Genomic DNA, 16992 nt, shown 5'->3' with positions numbered 1-16992 from the left:
GTGGATTGCTATTTCAATGGCGCATCGTGCTCGGTCTGGGAGGGCGTGCTGAAACGGTGGAGCTCCTCGCCTACTAGAAAAATGTCATTTTATTTTGTATGTGTTTTATTGTTGATGTAAAAGTGTGCATAGCTGCCACGCGGCATGGGTTTGCTGCTGCGTGTCCATGCGGATGTAACAAGTAGTGGTGTACGAGCTTTGGGCTGCACACGCCTGTTGACAATTCACTGTCAGGATAGCAACGAACATCTGACTGTTGACTGTATATATATATTTACATTTACATTTACATTTACGGCATTTAGCAGACACTCTTATCCAGAGCGACTTACAAAGTGCTTTGCTATTTACCCAAGAAGAGCCTTAGCTAGTTAGAATAGGCTAATAGTTCAAAAGATACCTCCAAGCTTTAGACATTACTAAACACAAGACAATAAGGCGACCATAGAACTATTCGTCCAAGTACTCTTTGAAGAGGTGGGTCTTCAGTCTGCGTTTGAAGACAGCGAGCGACTCGGCCGTTCGGACACCCAGGGGAAGCTCGTTCCACCACTTTGGTGCAGGACAGAAAAAAGCCTGGACGCTTGTCTTCCGCGGATTTTGAGGGATGGGGGGTCGAGCCGAGCCGTACTTGAAGCTCGAAGGGCTCTTGGTGCGGATCGGCTTTTGACCATTGCCATCAGATACGGAGGGGCTGGTCCAGTCTTGGCTTTGTAGGCCAGCGTCAGGGTTTTAAATCTGATGCGGGCAGCCACAGGAAGCCAGTGGAGAGAACGCAGCAGTGGAGTGGAGCTGTATATATATTTAGGGTCCCTAAAAAACTTAACACTATCATCTTGCTGGACTTCCATACGGGGGCTGGCAGAAACTAGCACTATTGCAAAGGTGTTTTTCTCCTCTTTGTTTGACCAAAAGGATGACTTTTATGGCCTGAAAAGACGGCTTTGCTCTCATTCACTGGTGGTATCATACATCATCAAAAAAGACACTTTTATTCAGTAATGCACAAGATAAATTCATTTTCATGACGAACTGTAAAAGCAGTGTAGAGCAAAATGACAGCAAAGATGCTAAAATGAATGTACCTTTAAAAAGCAGTGCTACACTGTTTAAAAAGGCATGTATCAATAATACATTTATTTTTAAAGTTTCTATTGATTTATATTATATTATCTTATTTTTTAAAAGATTCTGTCCTGTAGCAATCCTGCTAACAGCATATTGAGAATGGGTAGTTTTGGAATAGGTAGGTTTTTTTTTTTCTTGGTTGCTGAAAGTGCTGAGTCTGCAGCAATGTGGAAACCAGTGATATTCACCAGTCAAACCACTGCACCACTGGTGGTTAACTTGCTCACATGCCCGATCCAGCCTGCCCACCGCTGTAAAGCTCAGCCCCAGTCCCAGCTGTGGATTTCTGCCGAGGCTTTGCTGGAGCTGATGCAAGCTCTGCAGAACAAGCGAGGTGTTTGAAGCAAGGCCCCTGGGAGGCACAACACACTGCTAGCATCCTTTGATGCTAGCACATTAGCTGGTGTGTGTGAGCAGTCTGGCTGGTGTGTGAGAGTGGAGTGTGAACAGGAATGCTAATGATGCGCTAACTGGATTGGAGTGCCACACTAATGAGCTCCAGAAGCTGCAGAGTATCAAGATGAGGAGAAACATGCAAGCTGCTCTGTGCCTGTGAAGAAGAGCTAGCACTCCGTCACAGACGTTATCAGACGAGGAGACGGTTCACTGCTAAAAATCTGAATGGGCGAGCTCGTAATGCTCATCCGATTTCAGCAGGATTCAGTGTTTGGGATGGACACGTTCAGAAGGGGGTCTGGTGTGAAATGGTTCATTCTAGATAAGCTTGTCCACTCAGATTTCTTTACAGTGGTGGTGGTAGAATGAGGCGTCATCATGATCACCTTACAAATATAGGCAATTTATTTACCATCCAAACCCACCAGTGAAGCTACCACCACCATGTGTCTTCTTAGTTTTACATAGACTGTTGATGATGGTAAAGATGTTTTCTTTGGGTGCTGTTTGTTTTGCCTCACTGCACCTTGCAATGTATCCCTCCACTATGAATAACTACAGTGAATCGATGTCCCATACATCAGACAGTGTATTCAGTTGGTGTAATACCTTTCTGTGAGGGAGCCTTTAGAGGCATTAGACTCCTCAGATATCTGGTTTCATTCCCCACCACTGTGAACAACTCTGCCTCAGAACATTTCTTACAAATATAGATAAATATTCATAGAATGAATATATATGAATTATATAATAATGTTCTAGGTCTTGTATAACTGTAGGTGGCCGCGGGGGGTGTTGTTAAGATCTTGTGCTCTGAGAGGTTCTCCTTTTGAGTCTGAATTTCTTTCAGTAGTTCTTCCTCGTGCTCTTGGAAAGTTTCTCCTCTTGGGTCTTGGTTCCTCTCGGGTTCTTCACAGTGCTCCTGGAGAGTTTCATCTTTAGACAGATGAGTCTGAGTCTTTTGTGTGGTTCTCCTTTCAGTCTTGGTTCCTTTCAGTTGTTTATTTACATTTACATTTATGGCATTTAGCTGATGCTCTGATCACAAGGTTACTTGTGTTACAGAGGTGGGCCAACATAGTGTTGAGAGTCTTGCCCAGGGACTCTTATTGGTGTAACGCAGCATAGTCACCCAGACTGGGAATTGAACCCCAGTCTCTGATGTGGTGTGGTAGCTCACTGGCAGGTAGAGGTGTTATCTGTTGCGCCACACCAACCACAATCCCTAGACTTTTAGAAAGGTTCTCCTTTTAAGTCTGCGTTTCATTCTGTGGTTCTTCCTAATGCTCTTAGAGAGGTTCTTCTTTTGAGTCTGGGTTCCTTTCAGGCATATTTCATGTTTTTAGAAAGTTTAAGAAGAGAAGTTCTCCTTTAGGGTCTTGGTTCCTCTCGGGTTCTTCACCGTGCTCCTGGAGAGTTTCACCTTTTGAGACTAGAGTCTTTTTTTGTGGTTCTTTCTCATGTTAGAGATGTTTTCCTTTCAGTCCCAGTTGTTTATCCTTACACTTTTAGAGAGGTTCTCCTTTTGAGTCTGGGTTCCTTTAAGTGGTTCTTCCTCATGCTCTTAGAAAGTTTCTCCTTTTAGTTTTGGTTCCTCTCAGTGGGTCTCACTTATGCTTTTTTAGAAGTTCCTTCTTTACCGTCTTGGGTTCTCCCAGTGGTTCTTCATCATGCTCTTGCTCAGAGTTTCTCATTTGTTTCTTTGTTCCGGTCAGTTGTTCCTCCTCCTACTCTTAGAGAGGTTCTCCTCCTTTTGAGTCCTTTCAATGGTTCTTCCTTATGTTCTTAGAGAGGTTCTCCTTCGAGTCTTGGTTTCTCCCAGTGGTTCTGTCTCCTGCTCTTAGAGATGTTGTCCTTTTGAGTCTGGGGTTCTCTCAGTGGGCCTCCCTTTAGAGAATTCCTTCTCTTAGAGTCTTGGTTCCTCTCAGTGGTTCTTGTGGAAGAAGTTGCATCTATAAATCATATATATATCATTTAAAACCTCATTAACCTCATCTGCTTTACCTTTGTTTAGGTTTCTAAAACTATAGTGTGAAATACACAGAACACTCGAGATGGCGTGTAATCACAAACACCAACACAGCTGATCCACTGCAACCAAATCACAGCTGTGGTTACACACTCATCTCCTGTTCTGCTACAGAAGCGAATTAGACCTGATCTGTTAGTGAAGACGTATCCTGTATCTGTTGATCAGTATCTGTTCTGACGTGAGACTTACGCCACACACACTCTCTCTCTCTCTCTCTCTCTCTCTCTCTCTCTCATGTCCTCAGCCCTCACCAGCTCTCCGGTAGAGTCCACTCCCTGGCTGGAGAAGCAGAATGGGCGGGACTCAGAGGCCCTCAGAGCTGACGACACCACCATCACTGATTCCTCTCTGATCACTGACCCTCCCTCCAAAATAGAAACGCCCAGCAAGCTTGACACCACGCCTACCACACCTGCAGGCAGCGCCACCCCTCAGGCCAAGAAAGGTACTGCAGCAAACCATTTACACCATTCTGTGATTGCCTCATGTTACCAGCATCTGGATTTTAACCACGAGTCAGATTGAAGAATGATATGGAGATCAGTTGTTGCCGCTATGAAAATCATCATTTTGAAGGCCTTGTTTGCTCCCCTACACCAGCAGTCCAAAAAGACGGGTAATTTAACATTTTTAGACTAACCTGTACCAGCCATTGCCATCTAAGGGACAGATTCACGTATATATTGAACAAGAAGCAACATTTTAATAATAATAATTTTAATAATAGTGTTCTAATTCTCAGATCCGGTTAGATTTAGTAACAGTTTTCCCACATCACTCAAGTTTATGTATTAGCATCCACTGATATGCGCAAGAAAATAATTAATCAGCCCACAATTCCCATATCGGTGCATCCTTAATGTATGCAAGACAGTCGAGGTGTTCGAGCATTTATAAATGACAAAATATCTGTCCTGATTATTGATTGTGTCAGAGTTCCGGTTACCTTAGAAACCACCTGTACTACCTTTGCAGTGACTTAGCAAGTTATCACCAAGCAACCACACAGAGATACCATTGCAGCCACCTAGCAACACATTAGAAGGCTACCTTTGCAGTGGTTTAGCAAGTTATCACCAAGCAACCACCCTGAGATACCATTGCAGCCTCTTAGTAAGACCTCAGAAACCACCTGGACTACCTTTGCAGTCATCTAGCAACCCCCAAGCCACCACCTGAGATACCACTGCAGCCACTACAGCGCACACACAGCAACATGCCAACACAGCTTGTCTCATGAATCTTCTCCATGCTTCGCCCCTAATCGAGCAGATGGTTGTGGCAGGATGCCAGGTCATCGTTTGTGGTGAGCAGGAAGGCAGACGGCTGTAGTCATCAAGGGGGGACGGACCCAGAAGTGTGTGTTTCTGTGTGTGTGTGTGTGTGTTTGTATGCAGACAAGTGTTCTAAAACAATCTCAAGTGTGTCAGGTTCAGCCAAGTCCTCTGGCGTGGTGAAAGCAAGTTGCCATGGCAACCGGCCTTTTCGTGCTCCGCCAGTGTTGTCCCTACCCCCTGTTAGATTCACTGTGTGCATGTAAGAGCACACAAACACACACACACTGAAACACCAAGTACTTTAAAAAAAATGTTAAAAAAATTAATGAATTTACCAAGTTTCTGTTTTGGAGAAATTAGACTTTTGCTTGACAGTGATGATATGTGTTATTTTGGTAAAAACTAAGTATTATTATGTGGATAGAGCAACATTTACTGATGAAATACCTTCACATTCAAACAGTGTAGAAATAAACACTGCCAGCATGTGGAAACACTGTACCCCAGTTAGTCTCCAGCATCACACTGATCCATCATAACGTGTCGGTGTGTTTTGCTCCTCTGTCAGAAGGCATGTGTTGGTGTGTGTCAGCAGTTCAGATCCCCTGTGTGATATTGGAAAGATCTCTGTCTTACTGAAACACACTTTCACTGATTAGAAAAACCTCCAACTGACCGAGAGCTGAAGTGAACGCTCATCAAGAACCACTCCATCTTTCCTACAATCGTTCATCGTTATTGATCTACAACCAATCAATAACCACCCGAGTACAGAAGGAGAACAGGAGTGTTTCTCCTGTCTCCTGAGACACTTCATTTACAGAGAGAGAGAGAGCAAGAGAGAGAGTGAGACAGAGAGAGAGAGAGTGAGACAGAGAGAGAGATAGAGAGAGAGAGAGAGACAGAGAGAGAGAGAGAGAGAGAGACAGAGAGAGAGAGAGAGAGAGAGAGAGAGACAGAGAGAGAGAGAGAGAAGGAACAGAGACAGACAGAGAGGGAGAGAGAGACGGGGGAGAGAGAGAGAGAGAGAGAGAGAGAGAAGGAACAGAGACAGAGAGGGAGAGAGAGAGAGAGACAGAGAGAGAGAGAGAGACAGAGAGAGAGAGAGAGAAGGAACAGAGACAGACAGAGAGAGGGAGAGAGAGACGGGGGAGAGAGAGAGAGAGAGAGAGCGAGAGAGAGAGAGAGAGAAGGGAGTGAGAGAGAGAGAGAGAGAGAGAGAGAGAGAGAGAGAGAAGGAACAGAGAGAGAGACAGAGAAGGAATAGAGAGAGAGAAAGAAAGAGAAGGAACAGAGAAAGAGAAAGAACAGGGAGAGAGAGCAAGGACAGAGAGAGAGAGAGAACAAAAACGAAGGGAGAGAGAGTAAGATGATGGTGCAGAGAGGGAGAAAGAACACAGGAAGAAAGTGTGTGAATGGTAGAGGGAAGGGGAGAGAGATAAGATAAATGGAGAAAGATTGAGAGACAGAGAACGGGAAGAGAAAGAGAGAGAGAGAGAGCGAAAGAACAGAGAGAAGGAGAGATAGAGAATGGGAGAGGTATAGAAAAGATAGGAAGGGGGTGCAGTGAGGGAGAGAGAGATTAAGACAACGAAAGTACAGAGAGAGAGAGAGAGTAAGACAGTAAGAACAGAAAAAGAGAGAGAGAGAGTGTGAGGGGGGTAACAGATAAGAAGAGGGTGCAGTGAGGGAGAAAGTGTGAGAGAAGAAGAGAGAGAAGCGGAGAGAGACGAGAAATGGAGAGAGATCAGGAGACAGAGAAAGAGAGTCTAATTGTATGAATGTTCACTGCTGTGTGTACAGTGTTTTGTGTGTGTGTGTACAGTGGTGTGTGTGTGTGTGTGTACAGTGGTGTGAGGTGTAAAATGGCGTCTCTGTGGTGTGTTTGCAGATGGGGTGAACTCCGAGCAGAGACAGAAGCTGGCTAAGCAGCGGAGAGAGGAAAGAGCCAAATACCTGGGTAAGATGCATACACACACACACTTACCTGACCTGGCCCAAACCCAGTCAAAGACCCCCTTGACCACCAGACCCCTCAGTGTTCATTATGCTTCCCTCTCTAAAGTACACCTCTTAAACCATCACTGGCACCGACATGCAGTTCCACCATCGAATGCAGGGTTCAACCAAACGTGCCTGTTCTGTGTTTAATGGCCTTGATCCAAACAACCCTAGTGACTAGTAATCTCCAAGCAACCAGTTGCGATACCGTTGCAGCCACCTAGCAGCATCCAAGCACCTAGCAATGCCCCAACTACACCTTATTAATAACACAGGACATCTCCGTAACCATTAATCAACACCTTTGCAACCACCCACAGCAAGCACGTAGCACCACTCCTCCTACCACTGTAACCATGAAGCAAACTCAAGCAACTACCTGCAATACCCAAGCAATCACCTGGGCTACTATTGCAACCACCTTGTAACACCCTAGCAACCACACTGGGATGCTATAGCAATCATCCTGCAACACTCCTAGAAACCACTGGGGCAACCACTCAAGCAGTCACCTGCAACACATTATCAACCACCTGGGCTACAAGTGCAACACGCTAGAAACCACTGGGACCACCACTACAACCATTTAGCAACACTTTAGCAACCACCTGGGACACCATAGCTACCACCTTAGCCACTTGGGATACCACTGAAACACTCAAGCAGCCACCATACACAATACCCATACAACTACAACTGATCTACCATTGCGACCACATAATAAAACCATAGTGACCACCTGGGATGCCATAGTGACCACCTGGGATTACACTAGTATCACTTGGGGCACAATTGCTAGCACCTAAGCAATGCCTAAGTATCCACTTGGGATACCACTGCAGCCACTTTGCAACACTCAAGCAGCCACCCACAATACCCATACAACCCATACCTGATCTACCATTGCAACCATGTAATAGTGACCATCTGGGATGCCATAGCAACACCCAGCAATACCCAAACATGAGCCTATAAACTGCTCTAATGTACTTATGTAGTTTTATTCATTGTGTGAAGGTGTGAAGGACCTCGCCCTGTTAGTACAGGGGAAGTTTGGTGAGCTGGGATTTTTAGCAGTGTTCTGTAAAGCTTACCCAGCAGCAGCTACAAATGAAGGTTTGATTGAATGAGTCTGTTATTGACAGCTGCTCTTCTCTGTTGCTTTTAATGCTTCAGAACAGCGAACCCAGGAGCAAGGTAAGATGTGTGATGTCATTCGGGTTGGGTGACTGCCTCATTGATTGGTCCTCATGTTGATTTTTTTCACTGATTATGTTTGCCAATCATTACCATCGTTGTGGTGTTCCTTTGGGATAATTATGCTGATGTCATGTACTGTAAGAAAAACCCATGTCATTCCAGTGATTGGATCTAAAGCTTTTATGCGCTACAGAAAGGAATATTTGATAAGGAATAATTGTTTTGATTTGATTGGTTTAATTTTAGGTTCTTCTGTCCACATCAGGCCTGTGTCTAATAGTAACTCACTATTTCTACTAATTCCATCTAAGCCTGAAGCACTTAAGTGCTGTGACAGCAATCCATATGTGAATTGATGTCTTCAGGAGACGCTCAGAAATAGGAACATTCGATACGACTTCAGCATCACTGTAACTGCTAACATTTCGTAGCTGTTGCACAGAAAGCTCATATGTCCAAGGATGTGAACTCAAGGTGGAGTAAATGTTTCAGTGGAAGTCAATGTAAAAACAAAGTCATTTTGGAGCATTTCATGTTCCTTCTGACACAGTGTAAACAACTGCCAGATTCACAACATGTCAAGAAGTGAAAAACAGTGGTACGAGTTTTTTGGCAGAGAATATATGAACACATTATCATATATTAACGCTGCAGACCACAGTTCAGACCAGTCACCTTCTGCTTTGCGGATCATCCATCAAGAATCAATCAATGATAAGGATCCAGTTTTAACCACTCAGTGGAACCCAGAGGCAATGTGCCATCATTACAGCCATCGGATTAGATGGAATTACGTCGGCCATTAGCATGATTAGCTCGCTTGGCTATCTGTGCCCTTTCAGCAGCCGTGCAGAAGCTATCGCACTAAAGCTCAGCCTCTGTCCAGCTGTTAGCTCCGAGATAAGTCCCAGAGCAGTCGAATTCAGTCCAGTCCTTTATCTGTCTTTGTTTGGAGACCAAAAAAAACCATCCAGCTTGAAAAATGTGGCGTTTACAGGGCAACAAAGCCGACTCTGCTGTGCAGATGAAAGGCAACATTTTAATGCTCCTTCAGAAGCACACCGAGAACGAGATTGTGTTTTTTTCAGCTCAGAATGGCGCTGTTATGTAAGCGAACTCGTGTAAAGCTAAAAGGATTAGAGTGTTTTGTGCTCATCCCCATGCATCAGGATAATGTTCTACAACAGCAATGCGACGTCAGGAGCAGAAGAAAAGGGCAGAATCTAAAATAAGGATTGTTTGTATTGTCTTTGTGAAAGACTTCACAAAGAGAACTCAGTTTTTTTTAATTTATTCAGGAGAAATTGATGAATATGTGGAGAAGCACAGCAGTAGGCTGTTCCTGATTTCATCTAGATAGCTTAGCTCTATAAATAAGTTAAATAATTAACAGAAATATGTTTTGTGTTTGCCGTGGTTCTGTTTGTCTAATATTGCATTCTGTTTAAAGATATGAAAGCATTCATTTTTTATAAATAATAGAGAACAATAATAATAGAGACAAATATTTGTCATGGCAGCCACTATGATTGCATATTTTACATTTATACCTAGTAATTTCTTTAATAGGGACTTTATAAACCCTTCTATATAAAAAGTACTGGAGTTGTTTTTCAACCCTCAAACCACAAAATAAGACAAACCAGTTAGGTTTTTGCAGGCTGGCTAAGTCAGAAAACAGGCCATTCAGCACGCTGTTCAGATTTGGCTTGGTTTCCTATGCTACAAGCTGTCTGATCAGAATTATACTCCGAGTAGCTCCACCTACAACCTTTTAGAAGCCACAAATATTAGACTGCAGGCAGAACAAAGTGAAACTAACTGCATCGTGAATGTATATTGTCCTGGTTTGAGTAGCTGGAAACCCAAAGACAGAAAGACAGGCACAGCAGATATAGCTGTGCGAGATACGTAGAGATGTGAACTCAAGGTGGAGTAAATGTGAGCTAGCTAGTGCAAACAGGGACAAATGAGAAGACTAAGGTATATTCTACAAATTTGTTGAGCTGAGAGGAGTTATGAATATGGTGCAGTCATATTAGATAAGATATTTAAAGACCAAACTAACTGCATCGCAAATGTATATTGTGCTGTTTTTTTGAGTTGCTGGAAACCTAAAGACAGAAAGAAACTAATGAATGGGGTGGAGGTTGAAGGCGGGGTGAGCAGTGGTTTATTATCCTTTAAAGGAACGGGCCCTTACACCAGAAGGAGAGGATAGAGGATGGCTTCTACTGCATCCATAATGATCATAAACACACCCATAAAACCCGGAATGGGCTAACTCGACAAGTGTAGGCCCGAGGTTTTGTCATGGTCCTCACAGTTCCCCCAGCCTAAACATCATTGTAAATATGTGGACAGGCCTCAAAAGAGCAGTGCAGCAAGACGAGCTCAATTAACTAGAACTTTTCTGCAGGAAGAATGAGTGAAAAAATCCTCCAATCAAGAACTGAAAGACTCTTAGCTGCTGCAGAAAGAGTTCACAAGCGGCGATGCTCGCCAAAGGGGCCGTTATTAAGTAAACACATTCACTGCGGAGATGCACAGATTTACACTGTTCTCACAGCTGCAGCTGTGTGTATTTCACACAGGTTTATATGACCATATTAGATGAGATGTTTGAAGATCATTAAGAAACAATAAAAGCAACAATAACGAAAGCAATCTGTGCTGCATACACACCCTCCTGTGTGTTTGTGTGTGTGTGTGTGTGTGTGTGTGTGTGTGTGTGTGTTTGGAGTAACTGTGTGAATGAAAGCAGTTCCGCTGAATTCACATTCCTCACTCCCCCACTGTCCCATCTGGACCCCATCTTAAAATTCACTGCTGAGTGTATTTGTGTGTGTGTGTGTGTGTGTGTATGTGTGTGTGTGTGTGTGTGTTGTCACAGTTCTGGCTGTGGAAAACAGGAAATTCCTGTGCGGGACGTTAAACATTTTCCGCAGGGAAGGACTTGAAGCAGAATGCGCCCCGCTGCTGCACAGCATGCTGGGAGTTTTAAGTAAAGTGCTGCTGATTGTGTTTTAATCGTTATTTTGTTCGGAAGCTAAACGTCGCGCCTGTTGCGTTCCTGCTGGAGTCACGCGAATGGCTGCTGTGGGACAGTAATGGAGTTGCTGTCGTTTGTTGCCTTCTCATCAGCAGCAGTGGTCCCGCGGGGGGCTGTGCTAACAGCTCCAGTCAGAATCAACCCAATTATTAGTTCCGATTACGATCCGTGAAGAGAGAGCGATAAAGAGAGTGAAAGCGTAGACGTGGCGCTCAGTCAGTCAGTGTGTTTCCTGCGGTGTTTAGGATTATGTGAGGGTCGATTTAGGGGTGATTGCAGTGAGGGGGAACCTCAGTGATGTTACATTTACAAATAGAAGTCTTAAGTGATGATACAAGACATTTTAAACATGATAAAGGAATAATAATAACTTCTATAACCTAGAAAACCATTCAAAAGCTATTACATGTATTTATTTTGCATTATTGTGAGAGTGGCCCAGTGGCTAAGGCGCTGCCTTGCTATGATCCGAGGACATCGCTGGTTCAAATCTCGAATCATCTTCAAACCATCAGCAGCCGGAGCCAGAGAGAGCACAACTGGCCTTGCTCTTTCAGGGGTGGGTTGATGGAACTTCCTCCCCACATTACTCCTAGTGTGATGTTGGTCAGTACAGGCATCTGTTACCTGTTGTACTGGTGCTGGAGAGCTGCGCTTTTCTCTGAGCATGCTGGCTGCCTAGCCATACTGCATCTGCGGCAGTTCCAAAAAAGTGGAGAAGACTGTACTAATCTTCACCCTCTTAGTGTTAGGGGCATTTACATGCACAGGTATTGGGTAATTGGCATTCCACATTGGGTAGAAAATGGGCTAAAATTAGAAATAAATTGTTCTGTTGTGTGAAACCATTTAAAAACTCATGTTTTCATAATTCATTCATTCTGGGTGATAAAATATGAACATTTCAGTTATGTCCCCCACCTTTCATTCATCTCATTCAACTTTTTATTTATTTATTTATTTAATAAATTATATCTACACTAAAGGCTTGCAAAAACCTAATATCTCCAAAATGGTAACTTCCAAGTTCTAAGTTATCCTCACCAATTGACCTTGGGTTAATGACTAGCAATGCATGCAACAATGCAAGTGGAGGACAACAGTAAAGTGAAGTGAGGTATTGGGGTTATGGGTTCATCAGAATTAGCAGGTAGCAGACACAGGGGGTCCTGTATAGGTCCTGTACCTTCTAGAAATACACTGGATTCGATTATGAATTGGGAATTAAACAAAGATAATAATCAATTTGTTAATAAATATGTGCATTTATTTCTCAGCTGTCTGTATGCACTGAGGACTGCTGTGAGCATCTTGACCAATCACAGCTTCAGGTGAGCTTTGGTGAGTGTTTTAATGAGTCAGGGTGTTCATGTAACTCCTTGACCCATCAAAACGCTTACAGAAGCTCATCTGGAGCTCTGATTGGTCAGAACACCCACAGCAGGCTCACAGGACTCAGTAAACAATCACCATTGTTTGGTCAATGAGCTTATTTTTAAATCTGTGATTTAGCTGAAATCAGGATAAATCATTCTGTCTGAGATCTGATAAATCAAACAGGCTGAGATAATTTTTCCCTTTCCAGTGCTTTACTGGAAGAAGTAAATATACCTGTAACTGGGTTCAGTGGGGTCCTGCGTGCCTCCCACGTGAAATCTACACTGTTTCACGACACGCTTTAACTGAAGCTCCTATTCCTCTCAGCGGCGAAGAAGGCTCAGTGGCTGGAGAAGGAGGAGAAGGCCCGGCGCCTGCGGGAGAGTCAGCTGGAGGAGCGCAGGAGGAAGCTGGAGGAGCAGCGGCTGAGAGCGGAGAAACGCAGGGCACTCCTTGAGGAGAAGCAGAGACAGAAACTGGAGAAGAACAAGGTCAGGAGGATGGGTTATGTACTATAAACATCCAAACGACATCTAATTTTACATTTTAACAGGACTGTAAAATGTGACAGTCTAGCTCAGTGGTCTCCAGCCCCCCTTCCTGAGGTGCTCCACCTTTACATTGACATCAAAGGTGCATGTATCTGTCACTGTGCTATGTACAGTAAAATGTGTCCTCCGCATTTGACCTGTCTGTGGTAGTGAACACACACACACACACACACACACACACACTAGTGAACTAGGGGCAGTGAGCATACACACCCAGAGCGGTGGGCAGCCAACTCCAACGCCCGGGGAGCAGAGAGGGTGATAGGCTTTGCTCAAGGGCCCAACAGTGGCAGCTTGCAGAGCCCGGGTATCGAACCCATAACCCTCTTATCAATAGCCCATGAGATCAGTAGCTCATCAATTTAGTTGGATCCGAAGTCTATATAAAGGTAGATGTCCAAGAGCAGGGCTGGTGACCACTGGTTTGACTCGTCAGTCATTCCAGCGCAATTACTTTTCCAAATTAATTTTCCAAATTAATTTTCCAAATTAATTAACATATTGCTGTATGATGAACCTGTCTATAACAGTGCTAATTTGTCTTTATGATAGAACCAGTATGTGATTTATCACCCAATCACATACAGCATTTATTGAAAATGAATTTCAGCTGATCGTCAGGGTTAAATAAAGTAATCAGGGTTAAACAATTTGCTAAAAAAATCGAATGTGTGCTTCTATAGGTTAGAATAGGAGATACTAGGCTAACGTTGCTAATAAACAGTGGAGTTAGACTGTCACCAATCCTGCTTCATTAAATAAACAACCAAACTCTTTATTCATCTGCTTCAAAATACATTTATAAGACATTTAAACAATCTCTAAATGTTTACTCCACAGTTCTCTGCAGCTCTCTAGAGAGGTTTATTATTGTGTTTATAAAGTACACCAAGTCACACGTGTTCTAAACCACATCCATTTACCAAACTAATAAAGACTAGGATGTGTTTTGAGAGACATGTTTTTGAAAGACAAACAGTTTTGAGCATGTGTGCTATAGAGATAAGATTGGTGACAGCCTAAGTCCAGGGTATGTTAGCAGCATCAGCCTAGCATTTCCCATTTCCCACTTAAAAGGCACAGGTCAGATAGCAAGCATGTCTTGCATGTCTCGATTGTCTCACATGTCTTGATTGACTGTATCTGGGATCAGTGATCAGTTATGTCACTTAAATATTACTTTTAATGTTGACTCTTAATTTTCTGTATTAAACTGTTTACGTTTTACTTTTATACACTTGAGTTCATTTAAAGGTAAATTGAACTTTTTGACTTTTAGTTTTGGCTTCATACTTTTAGTACTCATTCTCTCTTTTAAGTACAGTTTCCCTGGACTTCTTCCACCCCACTAACATGAAACACACAGATTTCTTTTGAAGCTCACTAAACAGAGTGTGTGTGTGTGTGTGTGTGTGTGTGTGTGTGTGTTCTTCTCAGGAGAGATACGAGTCTGCCATGAAAAGATCAACCAAAAAGACCTGGGCCGAGATCAGACAGCAGAGATGGTCGTGGGCCGGCGGATTGAACCAGACGTCTCGCAGAGAGAGTGAGTGTGTGTGTGTGTGTGTAACTGTATAACCGTGACAGTGTGGCTAATTATAACAGAAGGAGGACAACGAGGGTGGTGATGTATGACCTCTGTATTCATCATCTGCTGTATACATTAGAAAGTCATTAGCCATCTTGTATGTTGTCTTTTTGTTGTTGATTTTCATGCAGTGGTTCAGTCACTGTGTTACTGAAGGACTGTTATTGTGCTAGCGGTGGTGTTGTGCTATACCAACCCATGGACCATAGTTCTCACTATGCAATGTTCACGCCTGCACTGTGTGAACGACATTGCCTGAGCCAACTGAGTGGAGTGCCTCGTCCCTGAGCAGATTGCTTTATTTTGGAAGTGCATTCTTTGAAGCCACTGGTCTTTACTTTGTGCCCAAATGTTTGTGGACACCTGCTCCTCCAGCGTTTCTTCTGAGATCAAGGGTCTTAATGGGCAGTTTGTCCCTCTGTGTTGCAGTAATAGTCTCTGCTGTTCTGGGAAGATTTTACACTAAATGTTGGAACATTGCTGTGGGCAGGATTTCAGCCTCATGAGAGCATCAGTCAGGTCAGGTTCTGATGGTGGATGATTCAGATCAAGACCCATCACTCCAGAGAACACAATCCCACTGCTCCACAGGCCAATGTTGAGGGGCTTCATATCCCTCTTGCTCACACTCGGCAATGGGCATGGTTTTGTTTACAGTGGTGGTGAATGGAACCAGCGTCAATGTCTCTAAAAGCTCCCTCACAGAAAGTCATCATACCAATGGTTATGAAACCTCTGCCTAAAATCTTCACCACGGTTTTGGGTCAGATTTGCTCACAAAGGATGTTTTTAAGACATCCATTCATGGTGGAGGGATACATGCAGTGTGTCTTGCAGCTAAATAGTTCACAAAGAAAACATTGGTTCAGATTTGCCACTTTTTTGCCATCATCAACATTTCATTTAAGGATTTTGCTTGTGGCTGCTCCAGAGCATGTTGGTCAGACTTTTCTATGAATAAATGTAGCCTTATGTATCCTTATGACCGATGGCCTTTAATAAAGTGTTTCCAGCAGCAATAATGATGCCCTCTTTTAGATATTAAAGTATTTTGCTTAGTTTTTATGTCATTTTACCTCAGAAAGTGAGGCTTGTTGGAATAACCCATTTGGCAGTCAATTTCATGTCAATTTCACGTCAGAAAGACGTCGGATGGATGTTGAATTTTAGTTGAAAATGAAAGTCGGGTTGATTTCAAACTAAAACGTATAAATAATCAATTCTGGTCACCTAATACTGTGACTTAAATCAAACATATCAACTTCTAACACCATTTGGATTTCATATGAACATTAACATTATGAAGTTTAGCAGACTTTGGGTTTTGATCTCCAAACCTCACAACTAAATATTGGTATTTTTACATCAGCATGACATTGGCATATGACGTTTGGATTTTGGTTACTCAGTATCACATCATAAAACCTACTGAAGTACCAGCTGTAGAATACTGATGTTGAATTTTTGTTGGAAATAAAAGGCACATGTCTTTTAAAAGCCAAAGTTGGGCTGACATCCAGATCCAACATTAAACAGATGTTGAATTTCATGTGAAAATAAAAGTCACATGTGCACCAAAAACCAACATTGGGTTGACATCCAGCTTCAACATTAGACAGATGTTGAATTTTTATGCAAATAAAAGGCACATATCTGTCCAAATCCAATATTGGGCTGACATCCAGCTTCAACATTAGACAGATGTTGAATTTTTATGCAAATAAAAGGCACATGTCTGTCCAAATCCAATATTGGGCTGACATCCAGCTTCAACATTAGACATATGTTGAATTTTGATTGGATTTAAGTCACATATCCACCAAAATCCAATATTGGGTTGACATCAAGCTTCAACATTGGACAGATGTTGAACTTTGATGGAAATGAAACTCACATATCCACCAAAAAACAATATTGAGTTGACATCCAGCTCCGACATTAGACATTAGATTTTGGTTGGAAATAAAAGGCACATGTTCGTCAGGTTCTGACTAAAGGCTGATTTTGATTAAATGTATTTACCCCACTCAGTCTGTTTCTCAGTCTCTTTCTGAGGTGTGGTTTACAGGTCAGAGAAGTGTCAGTTCAGTAAAACCGCTGGTGGTCACTGCAGTGGACTGTTATAGATGAGTGCTGGGCCTCTCTTTCATTAGGGCTTGTGTGTTTGTTTGTGTGTATGAGAAGATGGAGGAGAGTGTGTGCTGGTGCTGTGTTTCCAGTGCTGCTGTAGCTGATTGGTGGTAAAACTGCAGTGTGTCAATGGTTAAGGCGTTTCTGCCGACGGGGAGGGTTTGTTATGAGCTGTGTGATTCACAGAGAGACAGTGTTCTTCCTTTCAGATTAGTGATGGAGTTTCCAGAACTGCCAGCTTGGCAGTGAGAGGCTAGGCA

At 43.1% G+C, this 16992-nt stretch overlaps 1 protein-coding gene across 4 annotated transcripts in view; it reads left to right on the top strand.

The window, feature by feature from the left end:
• map7d1b (MAP7 domain containing 1b) overlaps nt 1-16992 on the top strand; it is a 73072-nt gene that overhangs the window by 31571 nt on the left and 24509 nt on the right. For 2 of the 4 annotated variants that reach the window (XM_072674275.1, XM_072674273.1), the window contains exons 2-6: nt 3801-4001; nt 6725-6793; nt 8011-8031; nt 12791-12954; nt 14452-14560. In XM_072674275.1, coding sequence (XP_072530376.1) covers nt 3801-4001; nt 6725-6793; nt 8011-8031; nt 12791-12954; nt 14452-14560 — 564 coding nt within the window. The remainder of the gene's footprint in view (nt 1-3800; nt 4002-6724; nt 6794-8010; nt 8032-12790; nt 12955-14451; nt 14561-16992) is intronic. The other 2 variants (XM_072674276.1, XM_072674274.1) reach the window with 1 other exon arrangement.

Source organism: Salminus brasiliensis, chromosome 2 (genome assembly GCF_030463535.1).
Source record: "Salminus brasiliensis chromosome 2, fSalBra1.hap2, whole genome shotgun sequence".
NCBI lineage: Eukaryota > Metazoa > Chordata > Actinopteri > Characiformes > Bryconidae > Salminus > Salminus brasiliensis.
Note: the sequence above shows the minus strand (reverse complement) of the source record. Positions and strands in the feature narration are given on the sequence as shown.